The 27,587-nt window shown below is 40.8% G+C and overlaps 1 protein-coding gene across 4 annotated transcripts in view; it reads left to right on the top strand.

Moving 5' to 3' along the window:
- The first annotated feature begins 13,715 nt into the window (after window positions 1-13,715).
- Window positions 13,716-27,587, top strand: part of GSK3B (glycogen synthase kinase 3 beta) — a 150,973-nt gene continuing 137,101 nt past the window's right edge. The window contains exon 1 of one of the 4 annotated variants that reach the window (XM_058174220.1): window positions 13,716-15,005. In XM_058174220.1, coding sequence (XP_058030203.1) covers window positions 14,918-15,005 — 88 coding nt within the window. In that variant the 5' untranslated portion in view covers window positions 13,716-14,917. The remainder of the gene's footprint in view (window positions 15,006-27,587) is intronic. The other 3 variants (XM_058174221.1, XM_058174222.1, XM_058174223.1) reach the window with 3 other exon arrangements.

Below are 27,587 nucleotides of genomic sequence, written 5' to 3'. Positions count from 1 at the left end.
CCGTCTCCCCACTCCAAGAGGACCCTTTGGTTTCTCAGGGAATTTATCATGAAATTGCTTTACTAGAGTATCAGCATTCACATCCCAACTTTTCACCCATGTAGCTTCAGACAATGGGTACTCTTTCCAGTGGACCAAATACTGTAAACAACCCCTGTATAGTCTAGAGTAAAGTTTCCCCTTGTACTATCAAAGGAGGAAGGGGAGCAGCTGGTAAGAGCCTTAAGTTAGATCCTCTTGCTGGTTTCAATAAGCTACTATGAAAAACTGAGTGTACTTTCTCTAATATTCGTGGGAGGCTAAGTTGGCTAGTCACTGGGTTAATCACTTTCACTATAGGGAAGGGACCTATGAATTTGGGCCCAAACTTCTTGCTAGGTAACCTCAATCTTAGGTATTTGGTTGACAAATACACTTTATCTCCTATTCAGAAAGGTGGTTGGAGAGACTGGTGTTTGTTGGCCTGGGCCTTATATTTTTTTGCCGATTCAGCCAAAGCTTTCTTAGTATTCTTCCAACCCCTTTTTAATGAGTTCATCCATTCTGTCAGGGACATGGAAGTGGGTGGCTCTCTAGGCAATTCAGGCATCGGTACAAAATCCATGCCCTTAGTTATTTGAAAAGGAGTCAAACCAGTACTACTGTGTACTGCATTATTATAAGCCACTTCTGTGAATGGTAACAACTCTGCCCAGTTTTCTTTTTGATAATTTACATAACATTTAATGTATTGTTCTACCATGGCATTCAATTTTTCAGCAGCTCTGTTAGTTGACGGGTGGAAAGCTGAACTAAGCCCCTGGGATGACCCAATGGACCACAGGAACTCCTTCCAAAACTTAGCAGTAAACTGGACCCCACGATCTGATATTATTCTCTGTGGAACCCCATGTAGTCTCTCGGCTGTCAAACTGGGGCTTTCTTGATAGGGCATCAGCTAATAGGTTTCCCCCCCCTGGAATGTATTTCAGGTTGAAGTTAAAACATTTGAAATACTGAGCCCAGCGAACCTGCTTGGGGGAAAGTTTCCAAGGGGTCTTCAGGGCCTTGAGGTTTTTGGAGTCTGTCCACACTTTGAAAGGCTCCTTAACCCCCTCTAGGAAGTGTCTCCAGGAGAGGAGAGCCCATCGCACCGCAAAAGCATCCTTCTCCCATACCACCCATCTGCGCTCTGTGTCTGTTAACTTTTTCAATACGTAAGCACACGGCATTAGTTTGTTTTGGGCATTCCTTTGCATTAGAATAGCCATCACCGCCACATCACTAGTGTCAGCCTGGACTACAAATGGTTTATTTGGCTTAGTGTGCTGGAAGATTGGTTCCATTGCAAATAGGTGCTTTAGTTGCTCAAAGAATTTTTGACAGTTCATTGTCCAAGCTAGGGGTTGGCTAGGTTTTGGCTTGGTGGGAGACGGACCAGTTTTTAGTAATTCCATCAAGGGAAGAGCAACCTCGGCGAAGGAAGGGATGAATTGCCTGTAAAAATTTGCAAACCCCAAGAAGCTTTGAAGTTGCTTACGTGTTCGTGGGGGTTGCCAGTCTAGCACTGCCTTCTCCTTCCCCGGGTCCATTTCAATTCCTTGGTTCGACACCCTGTAGCCCAGGTAGTCCAAGGACTCCTTATAGAACTCGCATTTTGACAACTTGGCATAAAGTTTGGCCGCTAGTTTTTTCAGCACTTGCCTGACTAATTTGATATGCTCCTCCATATTTTCGCTGAATATAAGACTATCGTACAAGTAGACAAGAACCTCCTTATATAGGTGCTCCTGCAGAACTTCATTGATCAGTTGCATGAAGACTGCGGGGGCCCCTTGAAGTCCAAACGGCATGACCCGGAATTGGTAACTGACCAGGGGGCAGTTAAAAGCAGTTTTCCATTTGTCTCCCTCCCTTATGCAGACCCGGTAGTAGGCTTCCCTTAGATCTAGCTTGGTGAAAATCTTGCCTTTTGACAGCAAATCTTTCATCAGTGGTAGGGGGTAGGTATTTTGTATGCAAATGCAAGTGATGCCTCAAAAGTCCACACATAATCTCAAACTTCCATCTTTTTTCTCTTTAAACAACACGGGGGCGGCCACTGCCTGATGAACCCCCTGGCTAGGTTGGTGTTGATGTACCGCCTCAGCTCGGTCATTTCAGCAGGTGTCATGGAGTACATCCTGGTTTTTGGTAACTTGGCTCCCGATTCTAATTCGATGGCACAATCTGTGGGTTGATGAGAGGAGAGGATGTTACATTCCTCCTCGCTAAATGTTTTGGCCAAGTCTGTATATGCCTTAGGAATCTGGGGTTCGCCTAGAGGCCTGTCTGACCCAGTGGCTGCTGTTTCTGGCAGCTGGCCTTTATGGGTTGGCCATTCCTTGGGAGGATGGACAGGGGGTAGGGGCCCAATATCCATTATGATTTTCAGGTATCCATCTTCCCACTTAATGATGGGGGCCCATGTGTCCAGCCAAGCCAGGCCCAGTATGATTGATTCTGACATCTTTGGGGTTATTATAAATTGTATAAGTTCACGATATCTTCCAATTTCTAATCTAATCAGTTCTGTAATCTGGATGGCTGGGACTCCCCCAATTAACGTCCCATCTATCTGGTGAAATTTAATTGGGTGCTTCAAGGCTCTTGTTTTGATCCCCAATTGTTTAACAATTGGAATTCCAATTAGACATCTGGTACGGCCTGTATCTATTATTGCTGGTAGTTCTCCTTGCTCCCCGTTTCTGGCACCACTAGTCTCACTTTAATAGAAAAGGGGAGGGATGGGTACACTCACCATCGGGTCATCTTCTCTGCTAGCCTCCTCAGGAGTGGCTTCTTCAGCAGGAGGTTACCTCGCTCTCTCCAGTGGGGAGGGGAACCTCTACGGCTTGTTTGGCAAATCGACTGGTGTCTGGGGCCTACCTTGGAGCCCTTTTTCCTTGGGCAGCATGGCCGGATGTTGTTGTGGAACTGGAGCAGGGGCCAGGCACTCAGAAGCTCGATGTCCCAGTTGTCTACACTGATAGCATTTAATCACACCTGCTGGTTGAGGTGAGGAGACTTCAGCAGGTCTTGAAAGGGGCCGTCTGGCTAACACTCTCTGAGGAGGCTTTTCGGCTATTTTGCTGTGGGGGTGAATTTCTCTGTCCAGAGCTATGGACATGGTATACCAATCTTGCAGTCACCCAGGCACCCCCCGGATTCCACAGGCTGTTTGGACTTCTTGATTAATGGCCTCTTTAAAATAGTGTAGGAGTATGCGGTCTGGCCAATGTCCCAGATTCCCTGCGACCCATCTAAAGTCCCACACAAAGTCTTTTATGGGCCGATTACCTTGCTTCATCACCTTTATGGTGGCTTCACATTCATTGATACGGTCTGGGTCTTCAAATTTGGCCTGGAGCAGCACAACAAACCCACTGGCGTCATTTAATTCTGCAGCGCCTTCATTGTGCAGCTGGGCTAGCCATTCAGAAGCTTCCCCTTCATTCATCCCATCAGAAATCGCTGATACCAAGTCCTGATCTGATTCTTATGCCGAGTACGCATCTTTCAAAGTTCTTTTACTAGGATAGGTAAACTGGCACATCTGGGAAAATCCGAATCTGAGAAAGCCGGGTTTTTCCTCAGTAAATCAAAACCCTCAAGACCATCCCCTGACTCCTCAGTCAATCACATTGTCCAATCGCCAACCATCCCATTTTGAAACAGCAATCCGACCACTCCTTCTCCAGATACAGGATCAGCCTGAACTTGACCGACAAGAAGAATGCTTATTATGTCTAAAGACAACCCCTCTACTAAATCCCCCCTCTTACTTTCCAACACGAGAAAGTGCAGCAACTAAGCTTCCGGCCTAGTATGGCTTCCAAAGCTGACAATAACTTTCAAAAGCTTCTCTCAAGAGCTGCAGGGCTTGAGTCAGCAGGAGATCTTCTTTGTCCTCTTCCTGCCAGGCAGCCTCTCCCCACCAGCGTCTGCTAACTGTCACCCCTGGAGGGATTTCCTTTGGAGGTTCCATCCTTCCCACTTAGCTCTAATTGGCTTTTCTTCAAGCTGTAATTCCGACATCCACTCTGAGATTCCCCACCGCGCCGAGACTGGGGAGGAGTGGATCCAGTGGCTCCCATGTCCTCTTGGTCACTGTCTTGGTCAGACATTCTTTGCTCAGCCCCCATGGTAGTTTTCTCTGGAATGGCTGTTAAAGCAGACTTTGCTTAATGTCAGGTGTGCCTCCATTCAAAACTCAAGAAAGAAAAACCTCAACTCCATGTTTGTAGAGAAAGGTACTTTTACTGAGTGTGAACTGAATGAAACAAAAGACAAGCAAAGTCTTGAGGCAATAGGCATGAAAATTAGATATTGAAAGCATCCCCAAATCCCTCCCCCCAAGGACCCAAGTTGAATGTCCAATCCACATCTCTCCAAGGTGTCATGTGGGGTGCTTCTTCAGATGGCCCCATCTAGCTGGTATGCCAGATGGTTGACCTTGACAGCTACCAGCTCTCTCTGCAGCTGTTACGAAGACAGTGAGAATTTTCCTCCCTTTACCAAGACATCTCCACCAGCTCACTTCCCCACTCCCAAATACCTTCCCCCTCCCAATGGCAGCCAAAAGCAAGAAAGCATCATAGAGGCTAACAAACCATTTTTAAAAAAAAAATTTGAATTTATATCCTGCCCTTCTCCGAAGACTCAGGGCAGCTTACACAGTGTTAAGCAATAGTCTTCATCCATTTGTATATTTTATTTATTTATTTATTTATTTTATTAGATTTATAAACCGCCCTTCTCCCGAAGGACTCAGGGCCACAGCCAAAGTAAAAAGAAACAATGTACAGTTAAAATAAAATTTAAAAAACTTATTATACAGTGTGGCCGAAATTGAAATAGTTTAAAAACTAAGCAACCCCAATTAAAACCAGAGAGAAATTTAAAATTTAAAACTAAACAATTTAAGAAAGCCCCGCACGAACAAACAGATATGTTTTCAGTTTGCGGCAAAAAGTCCGGTCAGATATTTGACGTAAACCAGGGGGAAGTTCATTCCAAAGAGTGGGGGCCCCCACAGAGAAGGATCTTCCCCTGGGGGCCGCCATCCAACATTGGCGGACGGCACCCTGAGAAGGCCCTCTCTGTGCGAGCGTACGGGTCGGTGGGAGGCATGAGGTAACAGAAGGCGGTCCCGTAAGTACCCAGGTCCCAAGCCATGGAGCGATTTAAAGGTGGTAACCAGAACCTTGAAATGCACCCGAAAGGCAACAGGCAGCCAGTGCAGTCTGCGCAGGAGAGGTGTCACATGGGAGCTACGTGAGACTCCCTCTATCACCCGCGCAGCTGCATTCTGGACCAACTGAAGCCTCCGAGTGCATCTCAAGGGGAGCCCCATGTAGAGAGCATTGCAATAATCCAGGCAGGAGGTAACAAGAACATGAGTGACTGTGCATAGGGCATCCCGATCAAGGAAGGGGCGCAACTGGCGAACCAGGCGAACCTGGTGAAAGGCTCTCCTGGAGACGGCCGCCAAATGATCTTCAAACGACAGCCGTGCATCCAGGAGAACACCCAAGTTGCGCACTCCCTCCTTTGGGGCCAATAACTCGCCCCCAACAGTCAGCTGCGGCTGCAGCTGACTGTATCGGGGTGCCGGCATCCACAGCCACTCCGTCTTGGGTGGGTTGGGGTTGGGGCTGTTCCTCCCCATCCAGACCCGTACGGCTTCCAAACACCGGGACAACACTTCGACAGCTTCGTTGGGGTGGCCCGGGGTGGAAAAGTACAGCTGAGTATCATCAGCGTACAGTTGATATCTCACCCCAAAGCCACTGATGATCTCACCCAACGGCTTCATATAGATGTTGAACAGCAGAGGCGAGAGAATCGACCCCTGCGGCACCCCACAAGTGAGGTGTCTCGCGGTCGACCTCTGCCCCCCTGTCAACACCGTCTGCGACCGGTCGGAGAGATAAGAGGAGAACCAACGATAAACGGTGCCTCCCACTCCCAATCCCCCCAACCGGCGCAGCAGGATACCATGGTCGATGGTATCGAAAGCCGCTGAGAGGTCTAATAGGACCAGGGCAGAGGAATGACCCCTGTCTCTGGCCCTCCAGAGATCATCCACCAACGCGACCAAAGCTGTCTCCGTGCTGTATCCGGGTCAGAAACCGGACTGGAACGGGTCTAGATATTATATACAAAGTCAACTTTTATTGCTCCCAACAATCTGGGTCCTCATTTTACCTACCTTATAAAGGATGGAAGGCTGAGTCAACCTTGGGCCTGGTGGGACTTGAACTTGCAGTAATTGCAAGCAGCTGTCTTAATAACAGACAGACTTAGTCTGCTGAGCCACCAGAGGCCCTATTTATGACTTACTTTAGCTTGCCTTTGCTTTACAGTCCTGTAAAGATTGTAAGGACTGCTTGCAAGGACTGTAAGGACTGCTCTTTTCATCACCACTGTAACTGAATGGTCACTAAATGAAGCAGTCACTAAACTTGTATTTTAAAAAATTATCCCACATTTATTATTTCTATAAATAACTCAAAGTGACAACAGACAAATAATACTCCTTTCTCCTCCTCCTATTTTCCCCACAACAACATGCCTGGGAGGTTGAACATGCAAAGATGAAGTCAGGAAAGGAAAGGCTCAGAATGAACAAAGACTTGCAACAAATGTCAAAGATAATAAAGTTTCTTTCAATATATTAATAACAAAAAAAAATAATAATCAAGGAAATAGTAGGTCCACTAGAGATGGCAAGGAAGTAACAGGCAGTAGGGAGAAAGCAAAGCTGCTTAACTCGTTCTTTGCATCAGTCTTCACGCAAAAAGAAATTATAACCCAATGTACCAAAAATAACTAGAAATAAAAATTTAAATAAGCAAGAAAATGATAAGAGAACACATATTTGACCTTGAATATAAATCACCGGGACCTGACAGATTACACCCCAGAGCTCTGAAGGAGCTGGCAGATGTCATTGTACCACATCTTTCAAAAATCCTGGATTTTTGGGAAGTACCTGAAGATTGGAAAAGGGCTGATGTGGTCCCATCTTCAAGAAAGGGAAAAAACAGACCCAGGAAACTACAGACCAGTCAGTCTAACATCAATATCTGGGAAAATCCTGGAAAAGATAATCAAGAAACAGATCTGCAAACAAATAGAAGCAAATAAAGTTGTAACTAGTAGCCAGCGTAGGTTTGTTAAAAACAGATCATGCCAAAGCAATCTTATTTCATTGATAAATTACCATATTTTTCAGAGTATAAGATGCATCAGAATATAAAACACACCTTAGTTTTTGGGGAGGAAAATAGGAAAAAAAAATCTGCCTACCAGGTATTCATCTGGCTAGCATCCTTAACCTGGTCAGCTTCAACACATTAGTTCGCTCGCTGGTTTTGAAGTTGGGGCTGGTTGGGGCTGAAAAACAGCTTCAAAAGCACAGCTGATCGTCGGAGGGAGCTCCAATGACTAAAGCAGGCGAAGCACAGAAGGGAGCACCTGTTCTGGGTAGCCATTTTGGGCACCATGCGCTGCATTTTCAGCCTCCAAACGCGTTGTGTTTTCGGGTGGTGATCAGGGGCGATGTGCTTTAGCAATCCCCGTAGCCTTGAAGGGTTCTCAAAGGAAGCGTTTGGAGGCTGAAAACACAATGTGAGGAGCCCATAAACACAAGTCATTGTCGGTGGCAATTTCTGCACCTAGGAAGAGGACACGTGGAGGCCGAAGATTGGGGGCTGGCGGGTGGGAGGGTTGCAGAAGGTTACAGAGTATAAGATGCACCCAAATTTTCAGCCTCTTTTAGGAGGGAAAAAGTGTGTCTTATACTTCGAAAAATATGGTAGTACAGAAAATCTTGAAAATGGAGATAAAAATGAACCCAGAACTTTTTTTCCTTGTGTTTAATGGAAAAAGAACTGGAATTTTTAAAAATAATTTTGTTATTATATATGTTGATTGCAGCAAGACTTTTGTATGCACAAAAATAGAAGGACATAATTCATACTATGGATGAATGATTGCAGAAGTTGATGGAGTTGGCTGAAATGACTAAAATGACTACTTTGATTAAAGAAAAGAACATAAGTACTTTTGTTTCCACATGGAAACTGCTTTTGAACTTCATGCTTGATGTGGAGAAGAATGAAACTCTGATTTTGGGTTTTACCAATTAGACTTATAGATCTTTAGAGAAATGGCTTGTTCATATTATTATGAAAAAGCAAAAAGTTGTGGTTTTATGTTAATGCCTTATTTTATTGTAACAAAGAGAGTTGGAAGTCAATGCTTTTTTTTCTTAACCTTCCTCACTTCTCCTTTCCTTTCCCCCAACTGCTCTTCTGTTTACTTTGTGTTTTATAACACTTTATAATTAATAAAATGTTGACTGGATAAAGCTACTATATTAGTAGACCAGCAAAATGCTGTGGCTACTTAAGAGTTCAAGAAGGCATTTGACAAAGTAGACCACAACGTACTTCTTGGTAAGCTAGAAAAATGAGGAATAGACAACATCATCACTAGATGGATTTGTAGCTGGCTGATAAACTGTACTCAACGAGTAGTCCTTAATTGTATTACTCCATGTGGATACATCGAGAGAAGTAAGCAGTGAGGTACCGCAAGGCTCCATCTTAGGCCCAATAGTCTTCAATATCGTCATAAATGACTTAGATGAGCCGGTGCTTAAGAATGATATTAAATTACAGGAATGGCAAAAGGGGATTAATAACTTTGTATGGATGGGCAAAAAACCAAGAATAAAATTAAAAATAATGCAGGATACAAGGGAAAGGGGGGGTCTTAAAATGCCTAACTTAAAATTGTATTATGAAGCAGTTGTCTTATCATTAATTACTGATTGGATTAATTTAACTGAGGAAAGAGTTTTGAATATAGAAGGTTATGGTTTGTTATATGGGTGGCATGCCTATTTATTATATGATAAGAAAGTAGATAAAATATTTAAAAATAATATAATTAGAAATGCATTATTGAGGGTTTGGAGGAAATATCAATATAAATTAGATGGAAAGATTCCAATATGGGCAATCCCGAGACACATGATAGAAAATATAAATATATATCAAAAGATGGAGGTAGTTACCTATAAAGAACTTCTTTGTATGGAAAAGGGGGAATTACAATTAAAATCTAGAGAAAAGATGGGGGAAGAAGGGAAAAATTATACATGGTTCCAATATGGACAATTACAAGCTAGATGGAAATTAGATCAAAAAATAGGTGTTAAGCAAATTGAGGATAATTTGTTAAAACAAATGAGAGATCAAGGCCAACAGCATATTAAGAGGTTGTATAATGTATTAGTAGAAATAGACTCAGAGACTGAATTGGTTAAGGATTGTATGATTAAGTGGGCACAAAATTTTCAGCAACCAATAATGTTGGAAACTTGGGAAAGAATTTGGGTGAGGAATGTTAAATTTACACAAGCGCAAAATATGAGAGAAAATTTTTATAAGATGTTTTATAGATGGCATTTAGACCCCAAAAGTTGTCAGGTATGTATCCTAATGTCCAGGCTAAATGTTGGAGATGCGATTGTGAAGATGCCACTTATTACCATATATGGTGGACTTGTAAAAAAGTTAAAGCATTTTGGATTAAAGTATGGTGGATCATGCAGAATATTTTGAAAAGAAGATTAAGTTTACTCCGCAGTTCTTTTACTAGGAATAATTATGGACTGTACAGTTATAGAGACTAAATTGATTTTGAACTTAATAACAGCCGCAAGACTTTTGATTGCTCAATATTGGAAGAAAGAAGAATTACCTACAATTGAAGAATGGACACTTAAAGTATCAAATCTGGCAGAAATGGCAAAAATCTCTGCTTATTTGAAAGACTATACACAAGAAAAATATATTTTAGAATGGAAAATGTGGATTGATTATATTCAAAATAAGTATCAGATAAAAAAATATCGAATAGCATATGAGTAAATTTAGGAAATATTTTGTATTAGATATATTTCTGAAGGAGAGGGGAATTGAGAGTGTGATTAAGTGTGGAGAGACTAGAGATTATAATTTAGGAATTATTTTAGATTATGATTGTTAGTTTTGATACCCTGCATTTTGTTCTGGGAAGTCGGGGTGGGGGTGGGGGTATGGGGAGGGAATTGGGGGGTTGAGGCTAGAGATGGAGTGATGGTGAATGTACAGGGATTATTGAAGATGTATAAATATAATTAATGTAGGGTCGGGTCTGCCCAGTTACCATTTTAGAACGGTGGGGAGGGAGAAAAGAGAGAGTAGGAGGTAGGAAAGAGGAGAAGAGGAAGGAAGAGGGGTAGAAGAGGGAGAAGGAAGGTGTAGGGTGGAGAGGATGTAGATAAGAGAAGGAGAGGAAGGTTTGGATAGTAAAAGAAGGTAGAAGAGGGGAGTGTTAAAAAGGGGGGTGGTGACTGGGCAGGCCCGACTAAATGTATATAACTGTACATTGAATGAATTGTTTGACATGATTGTAAAAATAAAACCTTTTTACTAAAAAAAAATAAAAAAATAAATGACTTAGATGAGGGAATAGAAGGGGAACTCATCAAATTTGCAGATGACATTAAATTGGCAAGAATAGCCAACACCCCTGAAGACAAGCTCAGGATCCAAAAAGAACTTGACAAACTTGAACAATGGGCCCTATCCAACAAAATGAATTTTAATGTGAAGAAAAACAAAGTTTTACATTTAGACAGGAAAAATCAAAGGATTAGGTGAGACCTGGCTCAAAAAGAATGAGGAATCTTGAAGTCCTAGTGGATGATCACTTGAATATGAGCCAGCAGTGTGCAGCAGCAGCCAAAAAAGCTAATACAGTCCTGGGTTGTATAAACAGAGGCATAGATTCAAGATCACACGAAGGAGGGGTGGTGTCAGCCCAGATCAGTGTTTGAGAAAATAAAGACCCAACTCCATCATTTTGAAGAAATTGGTAATTTATACCAAACAAGTCTGTATGCAGTACAAGCTAAGCTGGAACTGGAAGTAAATCAAAACCACAGAGTCATATTCTGTCCTGAACCCTCCCCCTACTAGAGGTCATACAGTAATAATCCAATGTCGTCTTCCTCCTCGGCCACGTGTAGTTTCACTTCCGATATTCTCCCTCTGTCAATCTTCTGGATGGAAAGTGAAGGAAGCTGCTGCTGTTACATTCACGTGCCAAAACAGTTCCAACTTCTGTTTAAAAAAGCTGTCTCCCTCCCCCACACATGCAATGTCAGCGGAACGCTGGAAACAGTGAAAACCTCCCCCCTCCTCCATAAATCATGTAAGACACTCAGTAGAGCAAACTTTTAACAAGGTAATAAAACAGTCAGATAATCTAGTAGGAGAAATACACTTAATTAAAGCGGAGGCTGACAGGTGGGTTCTACTTACCTTTACTACTGGTTTGCAACAGGACCATGCGCACTCCTGCACATGCGCTGAAGCTTCTGCACATGCACCGATTACCCATGATGACATCATGGCGGATGGGCGGAGCCTCCTGCCAGTTTTACTACCAGTTCTATAGAACCAGACCGAACTGGGAGCAACCCACCACTGACGTGAAGTATTAGTACCGCTTTATAAAACCCTAGGAAGACCACACTTGGAATACTGCAACCAATTTTGGTCACCATACTATTACAAAACAGATGTTGAGACTTTTGGAAAAGTCCAAAGAGCAGAGCAACTAAGATGATCAAAGGCCTGGAGACTAAAAGATATGAAGAACGGCTGCAGGATTTGGTTTTGGCTAGTTAAAGAAAAGAAGAATTAGGGTGGCATGATAGCAGTATTCCCAGTATTTGAGGGGCTGCCACAAAGAAGAGGGGGGTCAAATTATTCTACAAAGCACTGGAGGGCAGGACAAGAAACAATGGTTGGAAACTAATCAAAGAGAGAAGCAACCTGGAATGAAGGAGAAACTTCCTAACAGTGAGAACAATTAACCAGTGGAACAGCTTGGCTTCAGAAATTGTGGGTGTTGCATCACTGGAGTTTTTAAAGAAGAGACTAGACAGTCACTTATCTGAAATAATATAGGCTCCCCTGCTTGAGCAGGGGGCTGGATTAGACGACCTCCAAGGTCCCTTCCAACTCTATTCTATTCTATAAAAGGTGAACTGGGCTGAGAAAGAGTGACTGGTTTAAAATCACCAGTCAACTTTCATGGCTAAGGTGGAACTACAACTGTCTCCATATTTCTAGCCTGATGCCTTAACTCATTTCTTATAGTTTAGTTTCCAATTGCTTGATCAACGTTGTTGCCATTCTGTAAACTTGTTCTTCTATGCTGAATAGTAGAAAGATTTCTACAAGGCATGATATGATCAGTGCAAAAGATAGGGTAATGCCTGGTGATTTGCCAATTACCGGTATACTTGTGTTAATGCAGTACAAAATTACAGTTCATTTGCAGTAATGTTATATTGTTGACCGATTCAAATTCTGATCAATCACAATTCCAAGCTTTATCCCATTCAATTTTATGTTATGTACTTCACAGCCATTCTTTCACCTCTCATTAATAAAAACGTGAATGGAACAAACCTACAACACATCCCTCCGTATCTCCTTTCAGTTTGATGAAGTAAAGTTCAAAGCCTTTATTGTCATTGTCATGTGTACTGGTATTGTGTACTGATATTATGTGTACTGATATGTGTACTGATATTGGTTCTAACGAACACTTTTCAAGAGTCTCAAGCCAACAGCAGTATTCACATCATCAAAGACATAATTATGTATTTTACTAATCTAAGCTTCTGAGCTATTGTCAGATGTCATGCCCTTGATCAAAAATGAGAAGGTTAGCCTGCCAAGACTTGTTCTTTGCAAATCAATTCTGACCTGGCATGAGAAGATTCTGGGCAATGGACAAAATCTCTTGGTGCAGCTATTTGGTATGGTTTTCTCAAGAGTTAATACCTCAATACTTGTGATTTATAAGGTTAACATTAGAGGCATCGTACCCTCGAGGGAAGGCACGTGCAGAGCAGTAATCCATAGGAGAGCGCTGGTGTCCACATTCCTCCTTCGGCAGCATCGGGCAAGCAATCGTGTAACGCGAAGTGCTTAGCTAAGCAGACCCATCTCGAGTCGTGGTGGAACTTCCCTTCTCCCCTCAAACCGCGGCATGACTAAGACTTACTCGGTTATCAGCGCGCAGGGCGACGACTGCACTTTACTGCGTCCGCTAAGCGGTACCGACACCTTTGCACTCAGTTAACGCCCCCACCGGAGCAGGCGACACACGGCCACCAAAGCACAGCAAGGGCCACCGAGAGAAAACCCGAGTTACAGCCTTGCTTTCGGGGCGACGGAAGAGGTCCAGACGGTGCCCTGGAAGGGCGGAAAAGTTCTCGTTGAAGCTCCACCCATTTCGCATCAGCCTCCTCTCCGGGTTCGTCCAAATGCCGTGGGAAGTATCCGTCAGTTCCATTGGTTCTGCAGCGGTGACAATTCAGGCCCCGGCGTTCTTCATTGGATCCCAGAAAGGAAAGAATGTGCGGGCCGATTATTTTCGTAGCTCTTCTGTCATTGGCTGATTATATAGCGCGGATGCTTCCTTTCCACCGGCGGTGATTGGTCCCGATGTAGTGCTAGAAGGGAGGGCTCTGTGCGTTCACTTTCTCCTGATTGGGTTTTCCTCCGAAGCTCTTCGGCTCGGAGACCGTTCGGGTGTTCGGCTCGGCATCCACGGAAGACGCTTAGCAAGGCTGCGTAACTCGGCTTTGAGGGGAACGCGTGCGTAACACCGACGAGAGCGCAGCGGCTCTTTCCGAGTCCGGAGAAATGGGGCGGTCGGTTCCGTATTCCCGAAGAGTAGTCCGTAGGGGCGCGTAAGCGGAGCAAGGAGTTAGAACCTTGTGGCCGTATCAACAGCAACCGAGAGAAAAGAAGCCGCAACGGCCCCGTGAGCGCGTAGCGGACAAAGGAAGGCGAGCGAAGGGGTGGCGGAGGCGGGGCCAAGCGAGACCCAGCGCCAGCAACGCCGCAGCCGGCTGAGTCGGGAAGATCTGCCGCTTTCAGCAGCAGCAACAGCAGCAGCACCATGGACCACCCCGCCGTCCTCCAACTGCACTGCAGCGCCGTCCGCCTAAGCCGCACCTCCGGACCCGATTTTCCCGCCCCACGGGCGCTATGAGAACTCCGGCGGCACTCGGGCCCCGCGTTGTCGAGCGAGAGACGGAGTGACGAGGCAGGTAGGCAGGCAGGCAGGCAGGAAGGAAGGAAGGAGCCCGCTCCTCAGGCCGCCCCTCCCCCGCGCCCTTCCTGCCCCCGCCGCCTCTCCTCATACGGCCCCGGCGGTTTGGCCGCCACTCTGTCAGATTCTTTTTTTTTGCCTGCGGACGCGCCATCCCTCGCGTCATATTCCTCCGCCGGGAAATAGTCCGTCCCTTCTCTGTGTCTCCCCAGCGCTCCCACCCCGAGGAGGAAAAAAAAAAGAAAGGACCTCCTGGCCGTCGCCTTCTCACGTGACTGACTCGCTAGCTAGGAAGGAAGGAAGGCAGGAAGGCGAGCGAGCGAGGAAGGAAGGAAGGAAGAAAGGCGTAGCATCGGAAAGCCGAGCGGTGCTGCTTCTCTTTCCTGCCCCTCGCATCAGACAGGGGCGGGGAGTGACTGGATTGTAGGGCTGGGCGGAGGCGGCCGCGAGCCCAGGCGCTGCCGCTGTTACTGCTCCTAGGAATGAAGAGGATGGTGGCCTGCTTGCGATAAAGCGAAGCGGAAAAGGGGCTGGGAGAGACTAAAAGGGGGGCGCCCTCCTTTCAGGGTGGGGGCCCCGATCTTTACACTCTGCTTTTCTATTCTTCGCTGAGAGCACGAAACGGAGCAGAGAAAAGGAAGAGAAATCAGAGGAGGAGAAAGTCGATCCGATAGGGAGGAAAAGCTAACAGCTAACAACCATGTCAGGGCGCCCGAGAACCACCTCCTTTGCAGAAAGCTGCAAACCGGTGCAGCAGCCTTCAGCCTTTGGCAGCATGAAAGTTAGCAGTGAGTATTGATTTCCATCCTCTGTCCTTTTTACATCAGCTCTACCAAAAGGAAGCATGTGGTTTTTATATTTAACAATATTTTATTTTTTAGTTTCTATACGTTCAGAATTGTCAGATCCTTATTGTCTTTTCAGCAGCTTGCTTCTATTTTCTTTCTCCACCCATACCTTGATTAGGCCTATCCTATGGCTTCCATCTAGGAAGGGGAAAAAAAGTCTTTCTTGCTTTCGAGTATATTTTATCTGTATTCCACAGTATGTTACCACAGGATTTTATCTTACAGTAGCCGTGGCATAATTCTGTACACATAATTCTCTACTTTTTAAAGATTGGATTTTGCAGAGGTATCTGGAATTACACATTTGATTCATGTCGCAAGCTTTTAATTGATTAGGCAATAACTGCATTATTTTCTTAGATTTTATTTCATATATGGTAAGTAAGAAAAAATATGTACAGTTTAAGGATTTTGCATCTAGAATATAAATTTTCATTTGGTGGTGCAATACTTTTCAAAGTTGAAGCCTATGTTCTGCTTGTTTTTAGATCTCACTGTCTCATATTTGACAAATAATTGGGATTTTGTGGTAAATCAACTTTTCAGTGTATAAATCATGATGTGTATGGCAATGACTATTTTACTAATACAACTTCATATAATTCTATTTTTCCTATTGTCAGAAAACTGAGGATAAAACTTTTTAAAGATACTGTGGTATGGCTAGTTCTATTTCAAAACAGTGATGTGCAACAAAACTTTAAACCGGCTACTTCCTTTCTTTTGAGAGTGCCTCTCCAATGATTACCAACATAATTCTAGATATTCTATTTTATTAGAATAAATGGCCTTAGTACTTGCTATTAAAGATTGTTATTTTTGAAAAAAATGCGACTGAATATTCTTCCCTTATTTTCTGAGAAATTTTATTTTTGTTTGAAGAGGCTGACCTGCAAAAAACTAAAAGAATATGTAACTGCAAGCCAGACAATCAATACTCTAAAATGTGTGACAGCCCCCTCTTTGTTTTTGAAGTTTTATGGAGTAGGCACAACATATTTATGAAGCCTCAGGTAAACTGTTGACTTGGTGAATTACTAGTTACACAGGTTTGAATTAAAGATTAAATTCTACCCAATCCTAATTTAAAATCTAGATTGTATTTCAGTTTTTTAAAAGCACTGCTGACAATTAGCATGTTTTGTATAGAAATCATACAATCTGTTGATACCTTTAAATCGTAGAATATGGTATATTTTGCTAATTGTTCCATGTAGATGAGAGCCCTTGAGGAATTATAGTTTCATTCTCAAAACTTTACATGTTACATCATCTTAATAACATAATATATCAGTTTGCAATTCTGAGAGTGTTCAATCAGTTTATTGATGGGAGAAAATTAAAGCTGACCACAAAAAATGTAAAATTGTATCTTTTTCTGTCAATTATGATGGAGAAATGTGACATTGGTTTTTATGGTAATTATTTCATTTGAAATAACAGTTGCATGCCATACAACCTGTCTATTCAGAAACAGTCCCTATTGATTTAAATTCTAATCTGTGTAGAAGTTTATGCAGATTGTGAATATAGTCAGTATCTGACCCTCAGTACTATATATAAGCCTTTCTTAGTCCAGAGATCTTTAGTCATGAGGTGACTCGTTAAGGATTTTCCCAGCCAGAATGGTAATTTTTAGGAATGCTGGTATTTGAAATCAGTACATTTCAATGGTGCCTATTGGAGAATCATATGTAGAATTAAAACCTAGGTCAGATAATGCCCGAATTTACAATTTGCAACAAGTCATGCTTGCTTTTTAAAAAAATTGTTAATATTGTATCTGCATCCAAAACTAAGCCATAATGGATAAATTCATTTTTCATGCTGAAGCCACAAGTCATACTGTGACATAATGCTTTGGTTCACACACTGCTTTTAAAAATGTTTGAATTAAATACGAGTGGGTTACATACAGTACAGCATCCAGAGAAGTCCAAGATTGTGATACTGCAGTTACAGCAATGCAGTTCAGCCCATTAAAAAAGGGCTGTACAATGAAACAGGTGTGTTATTAAAATAATACTCCTATTTTTAGTACCATCTAAGGAAAAAGAACCTCAAGGAGGGATTTCTGCACAATCTTCACACAGCTTATAGCATTTGTAGATGAAAAATATCAAATGTGGCACTTGGTCATAAAAAAGATTGGCCATTCTTTAACTGGTTACATTAATAAATCACAGTTTTGGTAAAGCTATATCAAGGCAAATCTCATGTTTCCTTATGGAATTAATTTGGATCAGGATGTGTAAACAGGATATTTTCAGGAAATAATCTAGGTGGAAGGTGATATTTAATTCTCTCTATCAACAACTCTGGCTCTTTTTCAGTGGAATAGAGATCTTTTTCTCCTGCCTCACTTTGTTAATGATGAATAAATTTTCTGGCATAACTTGCAGTTTTTATTTTTAAGCAACCAAATACTTTAATTCTGAATTGTGATGAAGCAAAGGATCTGAATCTAAATTTGTTTTCAATAAAATATTTAGAATTTTTAAAATCTATATTCATAGTAATTGCTGTTAATAATGAAGGAAATTATCTAGCATTTACATACGTATGTTGTCCAATATTATACATATCTGCCCATTATGTAGTTTTTAATAAGTATAAAATATTTCAAGAAAAAAAATGAAAGTTTATTAATAGTAGGGCTTCAGCCTATTTAAATACTTTTTCAGTGAGAAATACTAATATTCCTGATTAACTGATTGAAATATTAATACATTAAATATAAGTAATACATTTGAAATCAGCACATTTGATAAGTAAATATGTGCATCATCATTTCTCATTTGTGAGAAGTGGAAGAATGCCATTGCAGTTTGTATATTCACAGGTCTTAAGATAGATAAAATATGTTGTCCAATTAGTGAATGGTGCTGTTTTATTCAGTGTTTTTTTTAATTGATTAATGAAACAGATGCATCCACTAAATCTTACACATGTAATATTTTGATGTAAAGGTTTGCATGTGTTGAATCTTTTGGTATTGAATAGAATCAGACAGTTTTACTCTAAAGACAGTGATGCTTTAGACCAGGGGTCCCAACCTCCAGGCTGGAGTTTGGCAGATTTAAACACCAACAGCATGACCTAGCTCCCGTGCATGTGCAAATGAAGCTTCATGCACTTGCCTATCGCTTTCATGGATTGATTCCCAGTGGGCCATGGACCAGTATCAATAGGTAAAGTTTTTTTCTGATAGATTAGAGCGGGGTCCCCAATCCTTGGCCCATGGCCTGGTACCAGTCTGTGGCCTGTTGGGGACCAGTCTGCAAAGTGATGGGCAAGCCATCACTTCTTCCCTGCTGCCACCGCCGCTGCTGTTCTATGGAGCAAGAAAGGTTGGAAATCACTACTTAGACTATTAATCCTTAGCTCTGCTTAGTGTAGTCCAGAAAATGGAGCCTTTCCTAATTTGAGTGCTAGCAGTGACAGTTTCGGTTAGGGAATTCTGGAGATGGAAGTGTGTCTTGAGTTGGAGAAGGCTGCTTTGAACTATTAGATTGGTTAGCCTAATCCTAACTTCGTTTCTTTTGCATCTTATACAATTATGTTACATCCTTAAATACTTTTTAAAAGAAAATCTGGGATAACTAAATTTATATATATACATGCACATAAATGCATACTCCCCCCATTTCTTAACTTGAGGTCATTCTGTTGATGTTTAAATCTGTCAGAATTGATTGTGCATTTTACAGCTAGCGTATGAATTCAGTTGATTTGGAGTTTGAAATAGTATTTATGCACTAGTGGTTTCATAGTCAGATAAATGAAGTATCTCAGGTTTTAGGTAAAGTGAGGTGAATGCACTTTTGAAATACTTCGAAATCATAGGAGGCATAATTCCTATATATTTAGTAACCATTTGCTTATTGATGAAGTATAGAATGATTCAAACTTTCACTTAATATTTCAAGTTATGTGGGGTCAGTGCTCTCTGAGAAATGTACCATTTTTGTATCATTTAGTTCTTTATCAATTTTCTTGTGATACCCGCGTTTCCCTGAAAATAAGACAGGGTCTTATTTTCTTTTGGGCCCCAAAATAAGCACTAGGGCTTATATTTGGGTTTCTTTTCTTATTCCCCCCCCCCCAATGTATGAGAGGCCCGTTTCTTCTGTTTTCTCTTGGCGAGGCAGGAGGCCTCATGGTGTAGCAATGTCGCTGCTGCAAGGTGGGTGTATGCGGAGCTTCCCCATGTGCTCTGCACTGGCTTACCTCAGGGCCCTTGCAGCCAGATCACCCATGACCCAACACCTGGCTCGCCTCGCAGTGGCTTGGGCATGCCACTTAGCCTCTGTTATGCCCATGAGCAAGCAGAAGAGGGCTGGCGGCCACATGGGCTCCTGCTGCACATGGCTGTTGGTGCTGCTGCCGCGAGGCAGATACCAGCATAGATGAGCTGACCCAGAGGTAAGCTGGTGTGGGGCAGCTCCACCCCCTGGCTTGCCTCGTGGCTGCAGCACCGCGAGTAACCAGTCAGAATGGGTGGCCGGCTGGCTAGCAGGCTCTTAAATAAGGCTTATTATGGGGGGGTAGGGCTTATATTAGGTGCACACATAAAACATGCTAGGCTAGGGCTTATTTTCAGGATAGGTCTTGTTATCAGGGAAACAGGATAGATTTTATTTATTTTAATCTCACCTTTATTATTTTTATAAATAACTCAAGGTGATGACTATGCTTAATATTTTCCCCAAACAACAATGAGGTAGGTTGGGCTGAGAAACGGTGACTGGCTCAAAGTCACCCAGATAGCTTTCATGACCAGGGTAAGATTGGAACTGATAGTCTCCATGTTTCTAGCCTGGTGCCTTAACCACTAGGCCAGGCTGACTCTTTTTGACATTTATGGAGCAAGAAATTGTTCTGCGTGTAAAGCTGATCTATACATTATACAGGTTTCTTCGAATCCTGACATGAAGTGTGTGATTATACATTTTCCTTATTACTACAATGGAATATGAGAATGAATTTATCAGATGATGGGAGATTTGTACTTTCAAACTTGCAAGATTCTCTTAATGTATCCTTACAATACAGTGTCATAGAATCATAAGGTTAGAAAGGAACATGGATGTCTTCTAGTCCAACCCACTTGTCAGAGTCCTCATGCCATTCCAGACAAACTGTTGTCCAATTTTTTCATGTAAATCTCCAGTGCTGGTGCATCCACAACTCTGGGAGCTGTTCCATTGATTAATTGTTCTCACTGTCAGGAAACGTCTCCTTATTTTTAGGTTGGATCTCCTCCGATGAGCTTCCACCCAATGCTTCTTAACCTACCCTCAAGGTTTATGGAGAATACACTGATACCTTCTTCTCTGTGGCAGCTTTTCAAGTATTAGAAGGCTGCTATCCTGTCTCCCCTCAGTCTTCTCTGTGTTAAATTAAACATACCTAGTAAGCTAAACATACCCAAGTAGAAGTAGTTCATCTTGCTGTGTTTCCTGTTGTTTTTTCTTGAGAGGCTGACAATTGTAATATACAAAATAGTTTTATCACTTAAAAAGATTTTTTTAATATTCTTGTACTCTTGTGATAAGTTAGAAGTAATATTCTTTCCTTCTTTTACTTTCTTCTTTTACATATTATTGTATTTATCAATATGATTTAAAATTAGCATTATTAAAGTTGGGTATTTTGTGGAAACTGACACAAATTTCTTACGTATCTTTTAGACTTCGACTATTCAAACCAGATTATGGGCTGATTTGTTTGAGTAGGTTTCCCTAGCTCTGGTATTGACCAATAACCATTTCCTAGGGCAGGATCCATGATGACATCCTATATTTGCTCTCAGCCCACTGGGAAGGCAGCCTTAACCCAGCTATAGGTGCTACTGCCTGGCTACACCTTCTTTACCTGTGTTTGGGTACTATGCAACATTGCAAAAATATGTCTTCCTTGCCATACCCTACAGATACTAGTTGCTGCTCTCTCTCGATGGTTACTTTATCCTTCGCTGCTGGATCAGGTCTTTTGAAAAGGTTCACTGAAAAGCTGGACTCCCCCCCCCCTTTTTTTTTTTTTTTTTACAAATTCATTGCTGGAAAGATCCAAAGGTACATCTTTTCTTTTCTCTTCTTAAAGCCAGACAAAGTTCTGCTAATTTCTTTTTTTTTGTTCAGATGATTGGAATAAAGGTAGAACTGTGGTATTTTCTTTACTATTATTATATTGACACCATGCAGGAGGCTGTCAAATTTGAGGGTGAGTGTGTGGAGGGAGATTCATATAAAAGGTATAAAAGTGAACACATGCATCCTCAAAGATGTATCTATGGAAAGGAAAGTGATTGCATAGATTGCAGTCATGATCGGAACAGTAAGGAACTAGAAAAGTCACCTGTTAGGGACCAAAATAAGCCATGTTACAGATAATACCAGACTGTCACTAAAGCCAAAATGAAAGAAGGATTAAAATCTGGAAACATATTGTTTAAGTTGATTTCATTTCTAGATGGTTTACATGCAGGAATCAAGTAGCCTAAGGCTCCTGTATGGAAAGCCCTACAACAGGTAAAATTTTACAGAATGAACAATGGAGTTAATTGTTTTGGATATAAAATTAATTATATAGTTATAATAGTAATTGATTGTTTAAAATGTGTATTCCATGTAGAATTTTGATTAGTGAAATTTTTGTCCAAGTTTAAAAAAATAAAGATGGCTAGTACATTTGATTAAGTTTAGTTGTAGACTTAAAGAGTTTATGAGTAGTTTTATCATAGGTACTGTATAAAGGCCAATTCAAATGTAAAAATTGTGGTTACATATGAACTTGAAAGATCTTAGATGTAGGTTTCCAGATCACAAGAAACAATCTCACAAAGTTTAAAAACATCAATTAAAGTAAAATGCGAACTATGTAATCAAAATAGTTTATGAAACTTGTGAGTTTTATCAATAGATTTTCTCAAAAATCTGGAATAACAGCAAATTGTAAAGTAGCAAATGTATATACATTGCATATACATTCTCAGGTCAAGATAAAATGTCACCAGAGAAAAATCTATTTTTCTTTGGTCAGATTTGTAATGACTTGGATCTGTACTGTACAGTATTGTAATGGAGAGTAGTATAGAAAACTTAAATTTATCTGAATGAGGAATGAGTGTGTGTGTGTGTATATAATATGTTAATGGTAGAAAAATGTCAGTCTGTGGTCTGCAATTTTTTGGCAAGGTTTTAAAAATGGCTTCGGTTGCTTGCTTCCTAAGGCTGAACGAAAGTGACTGGCTCAGGGTCACTCAGTTGGCTCACTGACTAAGGCGAGTCTAGAATCATGGTTTCCTGATTTCCAGCCTGCTACCTTAACCGCTACACCAGACTGGCTCTCATATTTATTTAGACTACAGGGATTAGTGCTCAGTATATACCTTATAATAATTCTATAATTGTGTTTTCACATTCAACCAATTAAATCTCTGGGTCTTAGTATATTCCGTAGTAAAAGATAAGCAGTACTCTGGATACAGATATTGGCTATTTAAATGTCAACATGGTGCAATTTTTCTGTTGCCTACACTGTATGATTGAATGAAAATAGTGTTAATTTCTATACACTGCCTAGGGTCAGTACCACTATTTATGCAAAGTCACAAGTTTCCTATTGCCCTGATTTAGGGATGGATGATTATATCAGTTTTCTTTTCTCGTTGCAAATATTTTGGTCTTCTTTCCATATCAGTTTGTTGATATGGAAAGATCACAGAAAAAAATCATGTATTTGTGTCAGCGCATTATTTTAAGACACATTTTTATACATGCTTTTCCTTTTGAAATACTACCGGTATTTATCTCTCCATCCCATTTTAAAATAGGAAAACTAGTGCAGCTTTTAAAATCGATTTAATGTATAGATTACTGTTGTGAAATATACAAAAAAATCAGGCTAGGATTGGCAGAAAAAAGACTCGTTTATTTTTGCTCAGATATTGCAAAATGCAGCAGCTAGGTTGTTAACAGCTGTAGCCAGAGGGAATCATGTTGCACTGCTCATGAGGGAGCTGCAAGTGCTTGCCAGTTTACTTCTGGGCCCATTTCAAGATACCTTACTGACTTTGACCTTTAAAGCCCTCAACAGCTCAGGACTTCATTGTGACAGGGAACACCTACTTGACTTTGTTTTAAGATCTTGCTGGGGAGATAGATGCTTCTTGAATTCTATATATTCTATACATTTTATATATTCTAATAGTAAAACTTACCTGAATGTCCTGTTTATGGAATTAGAATTTAATTACAACTATTGAGGGCAAAAGAAGGGGACGACAGAGAATGACGTGGCTGGATGGAGTCACTGAAGCAGTTGGCGTGAGCTTAAATGGACTTCAGAGGATGGTAGAGGACAGGAAGGTCTGGAGGAATGTTGTCCATGGGGTTGCAATGGTCAGACACGACTTTGCAACTAACAGCAACAACAAATACACTGCAGGTTTTATAATTTTTTTTTGTTTCAACACATATTTTGATGACCTGTTTGGTGGCTTATCTGCTTGTATATGTATGTAATGACCTTTTGGTATCTTATTTTGTAGGCTATCCTGGTGCATTTTGATTAGTAATTTTAAAATCAAATCTGGTGCTGAAGGAGAAATCACTTATTTATTTCTCCTCTTAAATCCTCCATAGAAGAAATGGTGTAGGTGTTGATAGAGGGGAGTGTCTCTCAGTTTGAACGAAAATGTCTACAACATAGGGTTATTATCTTTGAGTGTTATCTATCCATTACTTGTATTCCCAATCATGTTTATTCTTTCCCATTATATATCATGTGTTGTTTCTTCTGTCCTGGCTTTGACTTTTTTGTATTTATGACATTAAAACTATGGAAATATAAAAAGAAAAGAAAAAAGAAAGAAATATGAAAGAATAAAATAAAAAGTGAAAGATAAGAAGAAATATCTCTAAAAATAACTTCTTATGGTTTTTATCATATAAAACATAACTGTTCCACCCAAATAATCTATCATGGTTCCCTTCTTCCCATAAACAAATCTTTTTAATCAACAGATCCCAAAATCACCAATTCATTTTTTTATTCATTTTCAGCAAAAAGTCTAGGCCAGGCAAATATGCTTGTGAAACACCTATTAGAGAACATTGTACATCTCCCTTTAGTTTCACTTTGAGCAAACCAAGAGATTCATGGAAGAAAAGCAAATACAGATAGTCCTTTGGTTACAACGATAGTTAGGAGTAGAATTGGCATTGAAATGGTCATAAGTTTCTATGTCATGTGACTACATGCATTGTTAAGCAAGGATCTTATGTGACCCTGACTTCAGACTTCCTGTTAGCTTCTCCATTGACTTGCTTGGCAAGCTTGGAAGGAACATTCAAAATTGTGATCATGTGACTGTGTCTCACTGCAATTTCATAATCATGTGACTGTATGATAAATTAAGTCCCCCTTTTTCAGCACAATTGCAGGTTTGGTCATTGAATGAGTGGTTGTAATCCAAGAACTCCAGTACAAGTACCATATTTTTGGAGTATAAAATGAACCTTTCGGCCCCTCAAAAAAGGGCGAAAATTTGGGTGTGTTTTATACTCTGAATGTAGCCCCGCCCAGCCTCACAAACTCAGATTTCAGAGGCTGAAAATAGCCTCTGAAAGAAGCTTCAGAAACAAAAGTCTCAAAAATGAAGCTTCAGAAAAAAAGCTTCCAGAGCTTCAAAAAAAAAAAAAAAGTCTCTGAAAGGCTTTTATCTAAAATAATATGGCAAGCAACAAAAAAAGAATCAGTAAAGGTTCTAACCAAACTATGCTAACAAATCTGGAGAATGACACAATAATCAACAGATTGGAAGAGGTTAATCTATATACCAATACTAAAGAAAGGAGATATAAAAGCCTCTGAAAGAAGCTTTAGAAAAAAAGCCTCCAAACAGAGCTTCAGAAAAAAAAGCCTTTTTTTCCCTGAAATACTGTTTCGGAGACTTTCAGAGGCAGAAGAAAAAGTTTTTTCTGAAACAGTTTCAGAGGCAGAAAAAAAAGCAAGACACAGTTCACAACCAACGAACCTGTTGCTAAAATTCATCTCTGGGAACAGCTGATTGGGGATGTTCCAGGTGGCGGATCCACCCACCAATCAGCTTTTTTCTTATTTTTCTCCCCAAAAACTAAGGTGCATCTTATACTCCAGTGTGTCTTATACTCCGAAAAATATGGTAATCCTTGGGCTATGACAGCATTTGAGACCGAGATTGCTGTCGTTAAACTACAGTTGTAAAGTGCAATGTCATATGACTGCATAATATAGTGATGGCAATCCTGGTAGATCTGGTTGCTATTGTAACCCTAGGATGTCATTAAGCAGAAAGTGGGGGCAGTTCTCAAGTGTGGGAGAATCCCCATTAAGTGGGAAGAGATGAGAGTCCCCAGATGAGCATGGGTGGCTCAATGGGGGCTCAGTGACGGGGGTAGGGTGGGGGGCCTCAATGGTGAGCCACAGGCAGTTCAGCAAGGGTTGTAAGTGGTTCCTAGAGGGTGATGACCACAGGCTGGCAGAGGTAAATACACATAAATAATGTTCTTAGCACTATCTCTTCTAGTATGAAAGGAAACATAGAAAACAGAAGGTGAGACAATAATTAAAAAGTTGTTAAGAGTATTGAAGTGACATTTTCGAAAGTAAAATTTATCTCCTGAAGAAACAGTTGTCTAAATTGCAAAGTTAATTTTTTTAAAAAAATTTGAATTTATATCCCGCCCTTCTCCGAAGACTCATGGCGGCTTACAATGTGTTAAGCAATAGTCTTCATCCATTTGTATATTATATACAAAGTCAACTTAATTGCCCCCAACAATCTGGGTCCTCATTTTACCTACCTTATAAAGGATGGAAGGCTGAGTCAACCTTGGGCCTGGTGGGACTTGAAGTTGCAGTAATTGCAAGTAGCTGTGTTAATAACAGACAGACTTAGTTCGTTGAGCCACCAGAGGCCCTTTTTTGATATTAGTCCTTTATGAAGAACCTTTACATTCATTATATATTTTTCATCAATATTGAAATAATAGCATCTATTTAGAAACTTCTTTATTTCCGTGGGTAGATACTTTATTAGCTTAGACATCCCTTTCTCCCCATGATTTCCTATTGTATCTGAAACACTAGATTGTAGCAGCCTGAGTTTAGGAATACTATCTTTATTTGTCTGTGTTAGTTTAGTGAAACGGAACCTTTTAGCTTGATGGTACATCTGGAATTCTTGAGAGATATCAGGATACCATAATAAAAAAGGGGAAATGGAAATATGACAATTTACAAAATGAGGCAGGGCTAGATCAAGGAATTAATGTAACGCAATGTTAATGTAAAGCATATGTTTATTAATGAAATACAGGCATATATATTATTAATTTCTTGTATTTTTTAGGCTTCATTGAATATCAATGAAGGTCAGACTCCTCTGCATTACCAGACATGCAATGGCTTTTGCAAAGAACCTGACAAAGATGGCAGGTGCCCTAGATTTATAAATTAAATTATCTCTGGTTAATAATCAGAGCTGTGGTGGTGCAGTGGTTAGAATGCAGTATTACAGGCTAATTCTGCTGACTGCCAGGGGTTCAATCCTCACCCGCTCAAAGTTGACTAAGCCTTCTGTTCTTCACAGGTTGGTAAAATGAGGACCCAGATTGTTGGGGGAAATATGCTGACTGTGTAAATCACTTAGAGAGGGCTGTAAAGCACTATGAAGTGACATATAAGTCTAAGTGCTATTGTTATTACTGTATTTATTTATGCATTTTTCCTTTGTAGCTGTTCTTTTCCAGATTTATTAAAAAATTAAGCAGAGTTTTTATTCAAGCTTCCAACATTAAAAAAATAACACAGATGTAATACTGTCTTAATTTATAAGGTCTCATTTTGTCTTTACTGGCAAGAACAGATAACTGAGCCCTTCTATTATATGTTGCTTATTGACAAAGCTTATTTGTCCAACTATCAAATCTTATTAAACATTGGGATGAAGTTGAAGACTATTTACTTAGGTAATCAAGATCTCTCCAACTTTGTTGATGGTTAAGATATTGTGATTGCCTTGCATTCCATTACTATGGGGGTAAAATCTGGTGGCAGACAAACGATCCTGATGATACTCTTGCCCTGTTTCACTGTCAATGTACATACAAAAGGGTGGAGTTGCTTCATAAGTGGTCTGCAATCTTGTTTATTTTGACTTCCCAGCATGGATATCACTGTAGTTATTTTACTAGGCATTTTCCAAGAAATGCAAATATCTTTCTCATTTATGAAAATCTCTTTGTATAACTAGCAGAAGGTAGCTATTATTTTCAAAAGTTTTTTGTTTTTTATCATTTGAGAAATAGAATGGTATGTTTGCAGTCAAGCTCTGAGTTTTGTAGCAGTATAAGACACTCTTGTGGTATGTGATATGTTTTCTCATTTTCTCAAATGGCATCTTATAAATGCTCTCTTGTTTAAAGGAGAAATTAATTCATTTATCAACATAAGCAGTAGAGAAAGCAAGCTCAA

This window comes from Ahaetulla prasina, chromosome 2, assembly GCF_028640845.1.
Source record: "Ahaetulla prasina isolate Xishuangbanna chromosome 2, ASM2864084v1, whole genome shotgun sequence".
NCBI lineage: Eukaryota > Metazoa > Chordata > Lepidosauria > Squamata > Colubridae > Ahaetulla > Ahaetulla prasina.
Note: the sequence above shows the minus strand (reverse complement) of the source record. Positions and strands in the feature narration are given on the sequence as shown.